Here is a 15,575-nt window from a genome sequence, read left to right on the forward strand (position 1 = left end):
CATGATCTCCCGACCTCTAATCACCTACCCCAATTGATAGTCTAACTACATCATTGAGCAGGATAGACTAAATCAAATGCAGAGCATTAAGCTATCTTCTTATTTCTTAACCAAGAACGACACCTAGGTACATCCCCATCCTGGATACAAATAAATTCTAGTGATATGCAAAAAAAGATCATGCTCTTTGTATTCCACGTTTTATCCCTCTATCTCCCGAGTTCAAGAGAAAATAATAAATTTATTCTAATGACTATCAAGCATCAAAATAGTAATACAAGAACACAAGAGTAATTTAAGTGATAACCAACTTCATCCATAAAATAAATAGTCAACAATCATTCGTAGTCGGAGCCCCCAGAACAGGGGTTCTTAGCTACTCATGCTAATAAAAAATATAAAGATAATTGTTTTCATCCAAATCAATGACTAAGAAAAAATAGAAGAAAAGAAACCTAAGGTGAATTCTATTCCTTAGCTCTTGCACTTGAAAAAAAACAGAACCCTACGAAAGATACATAATTTTCTATTTATAGGGTTAAGGAAATAATCTCTTTTCCTTCTTGGATTTGAAATCCTAAAATTTGGGATTTTCATCGGGGCATCAGTGGGGCGGCGCGCCACCATAGCGCCAGATCTGGGTGCCAGACATAGTCACTAAAAAATCTATCACTTATTTTAGACCGCAAAATTTAAATACTCCGTGACAAATCAAACCAACTCATATAAAATAAGACGGAGGGAGTAGTATATTATATTTCGTGGTGTTTTGATAACATAGATTTCCCTTAATTATTTTCTTGTCCTCTTTTTGTTATTTTGGGAAAAAGAGCAACTCAATGTAAAAAGAGTGTAGACACTCTTATCCTGTTGTGAAGATGGTCATGTGTCCTAATCCTAATATAATATAGAGAGAGCTTCACTAACGGCCACACATGGCCTCCATCCCCTTCAAACCCCTTCAACCAACTCAATTCCAATTCCAACTCCAACTCTATTCTTCAACGATTCTACTAAACCCCTTCAAGCTTCATACTACTCTACCAAGAATTTCATCTTCCATTCATGTCACTCACGTGGAGACAACAGAGCAAGAAATTTCACACACCAGAAGAGATAGTAAAACTAATAGTAACGAAAATGGTTCTGGGTTTTCCTCCTTTACTCCCAAATATAAGAGAGTTGATTCTGGTCAGGAAAATGGTGCCAAAAGAGTTGTTCTTAAAGACAGAAATGCAAAATTGAAACCTAAAAGAAGGACCTCTGAATCTTCCTCTTCCTCTTCTACTAATAATAATAAGGCGGTGGAGTCAAAGAAGAGTAAAATTGATTCTACATTGAGGATTGGATTAGATATGTGCTCAAAAAGAGGGGATGTACTTAGTGCAATTAGGCTATATGATTTGGCCTTGCTACAAGGAATAGTAATGGGACAGTATCACTATGCTGTACTTCTCTATCTTTGTGCTTCTGCAGCTACTGGTCTCATTCACCCAGCAAAAAGTGGAAGTGGTAGTAGGACTTTGAATGCTCCCAATGAACCTTCTTCTCATAATAACAGCAACGAGTTTAACGTAATTGACCATGATTCACATTTGTTGGGCTCTTCCACTGTAGATGAATTTGTTCAATTTATGAAGAGTAGTGCAAAACGTTGTAATTTACAAAGTGTAAGACATGATGACAGTGGAATTAAAGTGAGTGAAGATGTAAGACATTATGCACTTACAAGGGGTTTTGAAATCTATGAGAAAATGCTCTCAGATAAGGTACAAATGAATGAAGCAACCCTTACATCTGTTGCAAGAATGGCAATGGCATTAGGCAATGGTGACATGGCATTTCATGTTGTAAAGAAAATGAAAGAAGATGGAATAAACCCCAAACTACGATCGTATGGTCCTTCCTTATCTGTTTTCTGCAATAACGGGGATGTCGACAAGGCATTTATAGTTGAACAACACATGTTGGAGAATGGTATCTATCCAGAGGAACCTGAGCTGGAGGCACTTCTAAAAGTAAGTATAGAAGCTGGTAGGAGTGAAAAGGTGTACTATTTGTTGCATAAGCTTAGAGAAGGAATTCGACAAGTCTCACCTTCTACTGCAGATTTGATTGCCAAGTGGTTCAACAGCAAGGTAGCTTCAAGGGTGGGAAAAAGAAAATGGGATGTAAGATCCATACACAAAGCTATTAAAAATGGAGGTGGTGGCTGGCATGGACAAGGCTGGTTGGGTAATGGAAAATGGACTGTATCGCGTGCAATCGTTGGCTCTGATGGCTGCTGCAAATTCTGTGCTGAGAAGCTCGTCACCATTGATCTTGATCCCGAAGAAACTGAAAAGTTTGCCAAGTCAGTTGCTTCTATAGCTGCGAAGAGAGAGAGAAATTCGAGCTTCCAGAAATTTCAAGTACGTTTTACTAACTGCTCTGATGATTAGTTAGTTGTTCTTGGATCATTAGTGCCTCTTATGAGGGTGAAACATATTTTGATGACTGCAGAGATGGCTTGATTACTATGGACCATTTGAAGCTGTTATTGATGGTGCAAATGTTGGTCTTTACAGCCAAAGAAAGTTTAGGCCATCTAAGGTAAAGTATTGGGTGCCTTGTTAATGAAACATGATATTTTTCAAAAGCTCAGGTCTTTTGCTTTTTCTAATAGACAATTTGCATTCAGGTCAATGCTGTCGTCAATGGAATTCGTCAGATGCTTCCTTCAAAAAAGTGGCCACTAATAGTTTTGCACAATAGACGTATTACTGGAGATAAGATGGATGAACCATTCAATAGATCGTTAGTTGAGAAGTGGAAAAATGCGGATGCGATCTATGCAACACCTACTGGGTCAAATGATGATTGGTGAGACCTGTAATCTTTTATTTCAAGGTCGTTTTCGGTGCATATTCTTAATGCCTTGTGTTGAGTTCTTTTTCTAATTCGTCCTAGTGGGAAATGAACTTTTTTCCTCAGGTACTGGCTGTATGCAGCTATAAAATTTCGGTGCTTGCTTGTGACCAATGATGAGATGAGGGACCATTTGTTTCAACTTCTGGGAAATGACTTTTTCCCAAAATGGAAGGAAAGGCATCAGGTTAGTTCTACACTTCAGGAATAGCTGCATGAAATATTGAATTTATTTTTCCGATATGCATGTAACAAGACAATCATGCATAGGATTCAAAGTAGATTATGACATTAATTTACTATCCAGAAGTATATTCCTCTTGATTGATTGATGCTATATTGCATCGATACAGAGGTTACGCCCAGGGGAAGAGGAATTATCTGGGGTGGGGGAGTTGGTTATGGGTATTGAATTATGTATAAAGCAGAACAAGGTTCTGGAGACAAATGGCCTATAATTGACTGGTTCTCTAACTTACCTCCTCTAGCCATCATAACTATTTTTCCTCATATGACTTAATATTCTCTCTGTAAAGCAAAGTGATCCCTCTTTCTTAGCTTACCTTGCTAAGGGCTATCTCCATCTCCTCATGCATATGCATTAATATCATATAAACTTGAATTTCTCACAGTTATCTGATAAAGGATTTTCCTTTTCTTCATGGAAGGTGCGTTTCAGTTTCTCTGAAACAGGTCCAGTGTTTCACATGCCGCCTCCATGTTCTATTGTAATTCAGGTCAGTGACACCTTCTAATCGATATGCTCTGCTATATAACAAATAATATGCTCATGAAACCAAAATACAAATATAGTTCAGCCCTTCTTATCTATCTTCAGATACAAAATGTGTACTCGAGATTGAGCACATATTTAAAAAATGGTGTACGTGTTGTCATTGAACAAAACCTTTAAATGTAATTCTGTTCCTTTATGTCTCCAGGAGTCAGAAGAAGGATACTGGCATGTACCAATTGCCTCAGAACTTGAATCTGAAGAGGAAAGGACGTGGTTGTGCATTAGGCGTGCCAATTCACCTATGGCAAATCAAGATTCTTCCACTGTAAACATATGTAAGTGCCTTTTACCAAAAAACGGTAAACTGATATAAGAAGATAGTCTTTTGTGAAATCTGACAGATTGGCCAAGTCGCCTAAGTGCCAAATTTGGCTCAAATATCCTCCAAAACATCCCTTGTACATCTTGAAAATGTCATCTTCTTACTGATCCCCATTCCTTATTCTTGTTTTCTAGCTAAAAGAGAGAAATATCAAAAGTTGACTCTGTATATAGCCTTAAGATTTGAATGCATGATTTTAACTCAAAAACTTCAGACTCGCTGTATTTTCAAACTTCCCTTCCCCAACTCTATGAATTCTCAATTACTTATAAACTGATGTGTCATGTACACCTTTCACCAAGATTAGCCTGCTTGAGAATATTTGGTAAATATGCCGGGGGCTGATCACTTTTTGGTCCGCCTTTTAGAGTTCAGCCACCGGTTGAAATGTTGATACATAATAACCAGTTTTCAGTTACAAAGATCATTTTTCCCTTAACTTCTTCGTTTGAAAGTGGCAGAGAGCTGCATCTTCATCTTCTCTATGATCTCCCTGAATTTTGAACTGCATAGTTCAAACTACAGGAAAACATATTTCCAGGAGTTTGAATTGCTTCAGAAAAAAATGATCGCGTTTGAACTTTTATCAGTTCAAAGTCCAGGAATTTACCTTAAGTTTGAGGAAAGTTTCTTCACTAATATAGCAAGGCCTGCAAGAAACGTGATTCCAGTCTCAATTATTATCTAGGATGAGTGACTCAGAGGGGGGAGGGGATCATATTAACAGAAAACTTTGAGATACAAAAGTAATTCCGTGTACCAGTACATCCAAAGACCCATAATTATGATGAGGAGCATGACGACGATAATAGCGATCAAAGCTGAATGCCTGCAAAGTGCCATTTGCACATTAATATCAGATGTTGAAGCAAAAGCAAAGATGGAAAAATTAAAATTAAACTAAATTTGAGATGTACACAATATTCATATTGCAGACGCTACGTATCTCGCCTTTCTCTCGCTTGGCGAGAGTGGTTCAAATTTTTGGACTTCTCGCACCTTTTATCGCCAAGCTAGACCCTTGACCTGTCCAAAATGCTTCGAACTCTAATACATTGTCCTGGAGTTCTAACTTTAAAAAGTGAAACTCCATAATAGTGTCATGGAGTTCGAAATTATTCAAATGAAACTCCATGAATTTTTCTTGGATTTTGAACTGCACAGCTCAAACTCCAGGAACTTTTTGAACTCCAGAACAGTGCTTGAGTTTCATATGTAAAATTTTCGACCTGCAACACACTGTGCTGCAGTTTTTCCATGTTCTCATTATGGGTATTCTGTCCAAATTTGGTTTTTGTATTGAAAAGCAGCTAAAGTTTGAATAGTTATGGAACAGTGGCTAAGTGTCGATTAGGCGTAATGAAAGTGGCAATTTGTATTTTTTTCAAAGATTTGGGGCTTATACCAGTTATTCTTTATGTCCAGCTCCATCAACTTTGATAGTATCAAGTTTTCCAAAGTAGATTGTGCTGTTTCTTTCAATGGAATTGCAAGAAATGTATAGTGCTAAACGTTAAATGGTCTGTGTGCATGTTCTTTTACATCCTTATCTCAAGATAAATATGTGAAGACATTTATGGATGATTGGATGTAAAATCAAACATTTTAATTAATCACACAAATGTCCAAGATCTTTTAAATTTTAAAGCATTCGATCCTCGGATTAAATTCTACTTTTGTTGTTTTGTATTAACAGAGATATATACCTGATATGCACCATTGCTTTCATTGAATAGCAATCCATAGTCTTGTGTACCTTTTCCCGAAGAAGTTGAAATTGTATATAACATGTTTATTTAGAGTTGTTGTATGTCAATGTTATGCAGCCAAAAATGTTGGTGATCCCACTCACAAATGCCCTCCTACGTCCTCAGACCCTCCTCACAACCAGGGAGATGCAAGGTCAAGCACAAGAAGGAAAAATCAAGTTAAGGTGACAGGAAAAACGCATGGCAGCCATGGTCGGGGTAAGGAAGCACCTGAAGAGATATATAGAAGTCTTAAAAATATATTACAACCGTCAATAACCTCAGATCATTGTTCTATTCTTCCAGAACTGAAGGCAGCAGAGGAGTTAGGGAGTTGCGTAGTTGATTTCCAAATATAATCTCTTTAGTGTGGACTTTGGACCTTTTTGACACAAAAGATGGTGCAAGCAGCCTCCATTCCAGTAGGTATATATACCACATACTTGAACAAGATCAGTTTAATTTGGATCTTTCTGCCATGTAGATTAGATAGGAGTTTTCTGGTATTAGGGAGGAGAAGAAATGGGATGGCAAGGCTTGTCTTGGGTTCTTATTGTAACAGCACTTTGTATGATTTTTGCCAGCATTAAAGGTAGTTTTATTAGTCTTTATGGTGAATAATTTTCTTCAACATTTTTTTTGCCTAAATCTGTATGCCAGGTGCAACAAATAATTTGAATCAACACAAATTGATTTTGGACTCGACCTGTGATGGAAGCTACTTCTCTAAACACGTAGCATTTGGGCTGACCCTTTGATAAGAATTGAATTATTTGAAACAAAAACACGAAATAATGTCGAACCAAGAAACTTTGCAAGTTTATACAACTCTATTGACATGCGAGTAGTGGTTAGACCAGCTTTGTTGTATGGAGTGGAGTGTTGGTCAATCCATATTCAAAAGTTGCAAGTGAGGGAAATGAGGATGTTGATATGGATGTGTGGACATACCAAGAACAATAGGATTAGGAATGAGAATATCAGGGATGAAGTGGGAGTGGCCTCCCGAGGGTCTTTGGGAAACAACCTCTCTCCTTGCAAATATAGTGGTAAAGTCTGTGTCCACTTTATCCTCTTCAAACTCCATTTCACTGGGCTTCTTGTTGTACTTTATGACCTATTTGTCATTTCGGACGTAGTAATTTCTATACCTGTCTCAAAACATCAATGACCACACCGTACAATTACCATATATATATATATGACAAACACCTATTTGAGAAAAGTTGCAACATAAGTTTAAATTATTTCCATATAAGGTAGAACAGTAGGATGGTGTGCCTTGAAGCAGGAGTTTTAAGTTTTTTCCACAAGGCATAAGTAGTGAATATGTCAGAAGTCAAAATTATCCTAAAGAGAAAAGATGTACAACTCAATCTAGAATCAAGAAAACTAAGAAACACCTACAATGTCCTAGGTAGTAGTCATATATTCATATAGGTGGCCTCTATATGAACTAGACACAGCTCCACAAACAATTTTATGACACTTTCAAATTCAAAGTTCTAATATCAAGTGTGTTATGCCCTAACTGAATTCTATTTGATGCTATGGAATCACATCGAAAGCACCTAATAGAGATATGAATCACTACAATTTCCAATTTAATTATTTTATTCAGTTATATTGATTTTTAAAGCTGAGACAATATTTAATAAAAATACGCAAGATAATGTGAACAATAATAATTTGTGAAAATTCATTAAGCATGGAGAAAAATGTAGACCCAAGTCGATCAACGAATTTAGCAATCTCTACTCATAACACCACACTTGTCTATGGAGCTTCTAAGAACCTGAAACTAATAAGAAATAGCAAATGACTCTATGAACACCATAAACAAGAATGTGGGCTTACCAACAACTTGAAAACAGTAAGTACTCATGTGTCATGGATTTACGACACTTGTAATGCTTAAAACTTAGGATTATTGTAAGTCTTTGAGCACATTTTTTGTAGATTTGATGTGTTTTGTCAATGTTTTACAAGAAAACAAGATTTTGGTCTCTGAATGTTAGAAGTCAGGAGTGCAGAGAAGATTTTGTCATTTATGAGCCATTCTACAAATCGTGGTCTAAACCAAGAGTCGTAGATGAAAGATTAGAGAATGTGAAATAAAGTCTGAGGTTTACGAGCAATAGAAAGAGCTCTAAAAGGTTTCACGAGGCCTAGAAACAAGATCGTAGAAAAAGTATTGAAGATATGTAAAAGTGGGCTGCCAAACCACGAATGCATAAGACGGGCTGTAGAAGCTTGTACGAGCCGTAAACAAGCTCCCATAGATGAGATTCATAGAGTTTGGAAAATAGAAGCCTGAAGACTACGATGGAACATGACGAGCCGTAGAACATTACATAGACCGTAGATCTCGTCCGTGGAAAATGTCCTGGGACTGAATATTCACTGTCGAAGACTCCATGAGCCGTGAACCACGGCCCATACTTGGGATTGTAAAAGCTGCCGAATTTCAGCTTTCCCAGAACAGTTTAGATAGGGTTTTGTATGTCCACCCACTTACTTCTACATTCCCAATTCTTATAAGGAATAAAACTCTCATGATCTTTTCACTTTTCACCTCAGAGATGTATTATTCAGTATGTGCTACAGTTTTGAACTTAGTTAATCTTCTTTTATTATTTAACTAGTGAAAATGGTCACCTTCGCGCGAGCATTATTTTATAATGTTAAATAAATAAAATTATTAAATATACAAAGTTATTTATTTTAAAATATAGTCAATTGAATAAGTTACATAAATTAAAATGGGCGAAATAAAAAAAAATTAAACTTTTTTTGAGATATAAAAACAAAATTTTTCACGTGTAATAAAAGAGTTATATATTTGTACGAATAAAAAAAATAAAAATTAAAAGATCATGCAATAAAATTTTTGGGGGACCCCTTGAAATGATAGAGGAAAGCATTCATTCCAAAATACTGACAACATTATTTATGACATTTGAGGTTTATTCGACCTTAAGACTCACATCTTATACTATTCTGTCTATTCATGACATTTGAGGTACTATCCCCAGCTCTTAAAAGAGTGTTTCAACAGAACCATCCCTTCTCCCACGACACACACACACACCTTATTCCCAAGAAACATGCCAAAGAAGAATAAGCTAAAGAAAATTTTGCTTTCCAATTCAAATAAAGATCCTCACTGGAACAACCAGATACAAGCTCAAAGTGGTAAAAGAGTGTATACCTTGTGTGGAGCACCAATAAAGTCATAAGGGACACATCTTCTGTTTACAACATCGCGGATCAAAAGTTTCTGACCATTGTAAGTGGTCAAGATTGATATCTTATTCGCAGGATATCCAAGTAATCGCATATACATATAGACACTGACTGTGTATTCAGCCTCTCCCTCATTTTGATAGAACCAAGGGGAAGGGGCACTTTCACCTCTGCCATTGTAATTGGGCACATCTACCAACCGATAGTCATATGAGAATCAAGCATTTGCTTTATGGAAGACCGCATTCTCCTTCACATAAGGCAGATCCCCCAGTTCTCTGTATCTCCAATTGTAAAGCCGTGCCCTACCCTGCGCATTGAGCTCAATATATGGAATCCCTAGTCTGACAAATCTTGTGAAGAGACTCTGATCCATGTGGCTGTACTTCTGAAAAGCCATATTTTTCACGACAGGGGGCAACTGATGATGGTCGCCAATCAGTATACAGCGTTTAAGCCGAGCATAGCCATCTTCCTGTCTCTGAAGCAACATTGGGATGAAAGTTTCAATTTCCAAAATTTGGGCATTTCTTCCATCAACAGATTGTCATACTTAAAACCCACTTGAAGAAAATCCTTCCTTTTAAGTGCTGCATGAGTGCAGGTCATTGCCACAATTTTTGCCTGTTTGGTCATCAGGTAATTAGACCGATCAACAGTGGACTTGAGCAATTCAATTGCTCTACATTCTTCGAGCTCTTGAAACATTGTTTTCAAATGACGAAAGCACCCCTTAGCTGAACGCATGTCCTTTCCAAAAGACTGACCCGTGAAAACTGGCTGGGGAGTATCAGAAAAAAATTCCTTAAATGGAAACTTATCCTGAACAATGGTTGGGTTATCTTGCTCTGCAGCGCAAGCAGCTAAAAATTGTTCCCACCGTGAGTATACATGAAGCAGCCAGAAGTATCCCACAGTTTCACATGTATAACCAACATCTTCAGGAAGTCGAAGGGACCTTGCAAGGCGTTTGACTTCACTAAGCAGTTCTAGCCGCCGAACAAGCATGGCATTTGCTCTCCCTTGACTACTGAAGTCAAGATCAGTTGCTAATTCTTGCTCTCCCTGACCAAGCCGGAGAAGGTAGCGAGCTGGCACATCTCTCCATAGTAATTACAGCAGTGGAACGTCATTATAAGTTACAATAAGATTGCAAAATTGCACACATTTCAAATGCATAAAACTCATATCAAAGACCCAGAAAATATCTTACTTGCATTATCTTATCAGAAAGATCATTTAAATCTTGATTCGAATGAGTGATTATCAGGGTCCGTTGAGAAGGGCAATTATGATAGAGAACATTCAAAACCAGCACAGCCGTATCAGTCTTTCCCGTACCAGGGGGTCCCACAACCATGGATAAACCTGGCTGAACGCCTGAGATGATTGCTCCAACCTACATACGCCAAAGAAATCAAAAAATTCAGAGTAAACTTCAAGTGGAACAATCAGATTATTAAACCAAATTAAAGCAATCAGACTTGAATCTTAAAAGAGAGAGCTACAAGGAGAGTGAAAGAGAGCAATAACTTGAAGTCGAATAAATTTGATTTGATTGTATGGAAGAAAGATAACACCAGCATGAGAGGAGCACAGATTTGTTTTACTTTGCTTTATCTCTGGCCTTTCAAACAGATACAATCTCGTTAAATCAAGCAATCCACTATGCCTCACTCCCTATCTAGTGGGAGCTGACTATATGAAACCTTTATGTCCATTATGCTCAATTTGGGATTCTCTACAACTAAAGGTTCACTAATTTCGCACTTAAATGCCCACCAACATACAAGTCACAGGCCAAATGAAAAAATCTTGAGTGGAACAACTATCATAATCCCCAAGCACTCCCTCCATCCATAATTCATGGAGCTCTAACTTGACCAACTTCCGAAGCTAAATCAGACTAGATAAATTTACTTCTTTTAAAATCAAAATTTGCACATTTGGAAACTACACCCAGAGTGACATATCAGTGTCTATTAAGATGAAGTGCACTTCTGCACTACATTTATATCAGTGAAGTTGCATCACTGGTCTTGATATCTATAAAATTATTCTTGATATTTTGCACAGGTTTACTCCATTTATGAAGCTGTCATACTTGTAAAAATGATATTTTTCACAGGTTTCCTTCATTTATTTGGTGTATAAAATTTGCATGTTGTTGTTCTTGTTCATGCCGTTGGATCTAAACTAGAGCAAAATTGCAGAAAAAACAGCATCAAAACAGCAGGCAGAACTAAACCAAAAATCCACCAAAAACTGGATTAAAACAGCAGCAAAGACTCAAAAACTGCACTTAGACAACAACAAAAGCTGGACCAAAATAACTTAGGGATTAAAATAATATGAAAAAATTAATTTCAGGGGTTTAAATAATGTGGAAAAATTAAGTCTAGGGAGTAATAGGACCCTCCCATAGTTTAGGTGTGTAACCAGCAATTTCACTGTAGTTCAGGGGTTCTTACATCTTATCTCTAATCCAAATTAAGTATATTTTACCTAATGAGGCACCATATAGTTGCTGAATTCCGCACAAGTATCACATGCTGGATTCAAAATATATTGCACTAAACCAAATTCAAGTTCCACATTGATATATTTCATTACATGTCAAGCACTTGCCCACTTTGTAGGCATTTTAAAATTCGATCTGCAAACATGTCAGTCTCACTGTACTTGAAATCTGTGGGTTGTAGCACTACGTGTAATTAAATTGGCAAAACTTTTTGACTAAAGCAAGATTTATGAGCTCAGAAGCACATATTAGATTCAGCCTTCTTAAGAAACAAGTGATTTTCTGTTAGATGGAAGGGAACTACCTTATACCACAAGCCTTTGCTGTACAGTTGCATTAGCAGCCTCTTTAGCACTGAGAGGCTCGAATGAAGGACGGATAGACAGTAAAAAAGAGAACATCATGCTCTTTAAGTGCATTCCATTGTGACCTTATTTGTGATTTGTAGCTGGAGATACTGAAAGTAACTTCTGCTATTACAGCAGCTGGCTTTACTTCACCTATATTTGGTTGTTCAACTTCTGTAATCTTAAATTCTTTAACTGGCACAGCCATTCTCGACCAACCTCGAAAGGCTGGCTCTCCTTCATTATTGATATAAGCAAGGAGATGTGGCACAGCCTCTTGGATGTCCTCACGGATTTCATAAGTCGATTCAAGGCGAAAGAGGTTAAAGTTTCTAAGAAAATAGTCGTGAAGTGTCAAAAACTGTAGGTTGAGCTTTGGAAGAGCCAGGCATCCTTCCCCTGTATAGTTGATGCTTGGTACAAGGCTTTCATCCCACATTATTTGCTCGTTAGGGTAAAGAGGAAGAGCATTTATGGCCTCTTTCTGTGATTGTTGTCTCTCAAAGAAAGATACCATTACTTCAATTAAGAAATCAACTGTCTGAGCATGGATCATCAACTGATATCAGTTTTAGCTGCAATCAAGGAGGAGGTATCAGACAAGCAATGACAATCTTGCAGAAGATAATTACTCTAGCTATCGTTGAGTTAGGCAAGTACAACTACCATAGAGATTAGAGAGAAAATGCAGTAATACTAAACAGTTAGCAATAATAACCAGAAAGCAATTTTGAAGTACAAGATGCATTTTCTAGGCCACCAACAACGAACCACTGACTTAGCAGTTTAAGATGCACTATGCGACATGATATCTCTCAAAGCGTACAGCAACAGAAATGTGTGTACTTCTTGGTAAAAAGAACATTTATCTATATTCTTTGCAAATATAACAAGGTTTGCTTGAGAGGGAGTGCACAGACCAACCGCCACATCAACCAGCAATGATCAGAAATCCACTTCAATGAAAAAGCATATTTTCTAACGAACATGTTTTAGCTTTTGTCATACAGCTATATAAATTGCCAGAAGTTCCTAGTCATGTGCCTTAAATGTCTTCTTTTCTTTTTTTGGGTCCTTATAGACCTCAATGCCCTGAAACGAACAATCATTCCTCCATCATTTCAAAGGTAACCAGGTTCATCATTTTTAGATACCCTAGACAACAATCTGAATGAAATGTATAATCATATGAAAAAAGAATTATTTAGCAAGAACAATCTGGAGATGCACTGATGCCGATATGGAAATAGACAAGGAGGAGTTGGCATCTTTAATAGACCCCAACAGTGTTTTCAAAAACGTTTTTGGGGCGAGTCCCAGGCGAGTCTCGGGGCGGGGCGTACCAAAAACGCTCTGGGGCATAAATTAAAGACGTAGATCCATAAGGCGTAAGTCCCAAGCATAAAAACGTAAGTCCTGGGCGTAAAAATGTACACCTGGGCGTTTTTAATTTATTTTTTTGAACTTTTTTTGCTTTAAACCATATTTTTATTATTGGTGTAATGATATTTCTCAAATAGTAATTATAATACTTTTTTTCTTCATTATTGATTATTAATACTTATCTCAAATAAAAATCATAATATAATTTCCATATATTATAGGTTATTTATAAAAAATTATTTGTAAAATCATTAAAAGGTTTACTTTTGCTTATTTTATTAGTAATAAAATTATAAAATTAAATATACATGAGATTGTGCCCCGTAGCTCCATGGGACTTACGCCCCGTGTCTCGGGGCTTACGTCCCGCCCCGTACTGTATAAAACGTCTCGCCTCATGCCCCCGCCTTTTAAAACACTGGACCCCAATATATCAAATCAATGGAGGAAGCCAAATAGTATAAACAAACCAGATTGTTTTCCATTTTTTAGGTTCACCAGAGAGGAGAACATGTAAAGACAAGTGAGAATAGTTGTAATACCAGTAGCCATTAAATCAGTGGTTTACAGAGATACAACTCCTTCAGGGCTAATCTATCTTTGAATCTTATATCTCCATAAGAAAGTTACTGAGTCATTAACTGTCAGAAAGTTGATTTAGTCATCGTCTAGGGACTAGGTGTCACTACTTCTGCTGAAATCTAATTCTCACAGAATTTGAGGAACGATGTACACCAATAGAAGCCATACAAACATTCCTATCAACACCGTCGAAGAATATCACTGAAGGGTTTTAGTATCCCTTCACCAACAGCTTTAGCACCCAACAACTAACTTCTACAACACAAGCAGTGCACCTTAGTCCCTTGGTAGACTCCGAGTACACACAAATTTTTCCTCATGGAAAATACCAAAAGGGTGAATAGAAGAACTCTACATGATAAATAATGCACAGTGATCCTATTCTATGTCATATATAAGAGATAGTAAACAGCCATTTCACAAACCTTCCGGCATACTAAATCTCTCAGCTCCTCAGGAGTAAGCACAGAAAGTTTCTTAGATAGATCAGCACGCCTGTGTATTGCACCAACATTTGCCAATGCAAGTTCCCGTAGCTACAGAAACAGAGGAGAGCGGGAGATCTAAACAAATTGGATATGATACAGTTAGATTGTCCACAAAGACTGACATTATTGTAAAAGAAACAATATATAGAGCTGCTCATCATCATCAAAAGAAACAGAAATCAGAACAGACCTTGGGTATCTTCTTAAATGCAAGAAGCTGGAATGACTGGAAATGATCATAATGAGCCTGATTTTCTTTGGCTATATGTTGCTTCAGTTGGCCAACATAAACAGACTAGTCACCACTACTTTTTTTCCTTTTGGGCAAAAAGAATAGTTACATTTTCCTACACTATCTTATTAAAACTTAAGGGGTAGTATATTACACACTGTCAACTAAATATTTGTGGTCTCTATGCCTTTATATGTGAATATGAGCATGAGGCACACGGGTCGAACAAAGGATAAAGTTCAGCTTTGAAGTTGATTTCTAGCTTTTTCTTTAGCTTTAAAGCTATTACTTGATTTTGTTCTTAGAAACTATGTTGGATGACTAAGCTCCTCAACTGGTGCGACTTCAGTCATTAAATGAAGGAAGAGCCCATCTTTTCTATTGCGACACTGAGTGTTTTGTATATAATTTTGCTCTGTCATAATGTTTGGTTGCTTTATTCAATGTGGTTTGCTCTTTTATTTCACCGTGGTCACCCTTTTTACTATAAGCATTAAATTGTGCGAATTTTCAAAGTGATCTTATGTTTTGTTTTCTTAATCACAAGGACAACGGTCAAACCAGTGTTTTGGACGGCGAGAGGCGACAAAAGGCGACAAGGGCCTGCCTCGCCACGCGGCGAGGCGCTCGCCTTTTTGAATTGAGGCGCCAATTAATACCAAAAATTAAAAATATTTAATTGCATATATAAATATCCAAAATCTCAATAGCAATAAGATATATTAGCAAATATTTCAATTCAAAAACTAAAAGTAGGTACTAAAAGTCTAGAACTTTAAAGACCCAATAATTCAAAAGATAATACTAGAACTCTAAAAGTCTATTCTTCTTCAAAACTATCCAACTCTTGAAGATCAACATCCTCTACATCATTATATTGCTCCTCATCTTCTTCCTCCTCGTAGTCTTCATCAATTAGTGTCCGAGTCCTACTTGAAGTTGAACTTGTAGATGTAGTTTCTACTCCTTTGCCCTTGTCAAGTGCTCTTGATCTTGAAGAAAG

At 37.1% G+C, this 15,575-nt stretch overlaps 1 protein-coding gene and 1 pseudogene across 2 annotated transcripts; one reads left to right on the forward strand and one right to left on the reverse strand.

Annotated features, from left to right (window-relative positions):
- Positions 1-801: 801 nt before the first annotated feature.
- LOC102606104 (proteinaceous RNase P 1, chloroplastic/mitochondrial-like) lies at positions 802-6,391 on the forward strand. Of its 2 annotated transcripts, XM_006352095.2 has the most exons (8): positions 802-2,411; positions 2,503-2,592; positions 2,681-2,862; positions 2,974-3,094; positions 3,576-3,644; positions 3,849-3,978; positions 5,852-5,992; positions 6,080-6,384. In XM_006352095.2, exons 1-8 carry the CDS (start codon positions 936-938, stop codon positions 6,130-6,132), a joined length of 2,262 nt encoding a protein of 753 aa, XP_006352157.1. In that variant the 5' UTR covers positions 802-935; the 3' UTR covers positions 6,133-6,384. The 2 variants fall into 2 exon arrangements, with proteins under 2 accessions (XP_006352157.1, XP_006352156.1); XM_006352094.2 differs by having other exon boundaries at positions 5,852-6,391.
- A 2,554-nt stretch (positions 6,392-8,945) lies between these two features.
- LOC102580420 (intron-binding protein aquarius-like) overlaps positions 8,946-15,575 on the reverse strand; it is an 8,632-nt pseudogene continuing 2,002 nt past the window's right edge.

The sequence above is a fragment of the Solanum tuberosum genome, unplaced genomic scaffold, assembly GCF_000226075.1.
Source record: "Solanum tuberosum cultivar DM 1-3 516 R44 unplaced genomic scaffold, SolTub_3.0 scf00143, whole genome shotgun sequence".
NCBI classification, from domain to species: domain Eukaryota; kingdom Viridiplantae; phylum Streptophyta; class Magnoliopsida; order Solanales; family Solanaceae; genus Solanum; species Solanum tuberosum.

Bases quoted from the DNA above. Each gene is read 5' to 3' on its own strand.
- LOC102606104 (XM_006352094.2), top strand. From the start codon at position 936: ATGGCCTCCATCCCCTTCAAACCCCTTCAACCAACTCAATTCCAATTC. The intron at 2,412-2,502 runs GTACGTTTTACT...TGATGACTGCAG, and splicing joins CGAGCTTCCAGAAATTTCAA to AGATGGCTTGATTACTATGG. The intron at 3,645-3,848 runs GTCAGTGACACC...TTATGTCTCCAG, and splicing joins CATGTTCTATTGTAATTCAG to GAGTCAGAAGAAGGATACTG.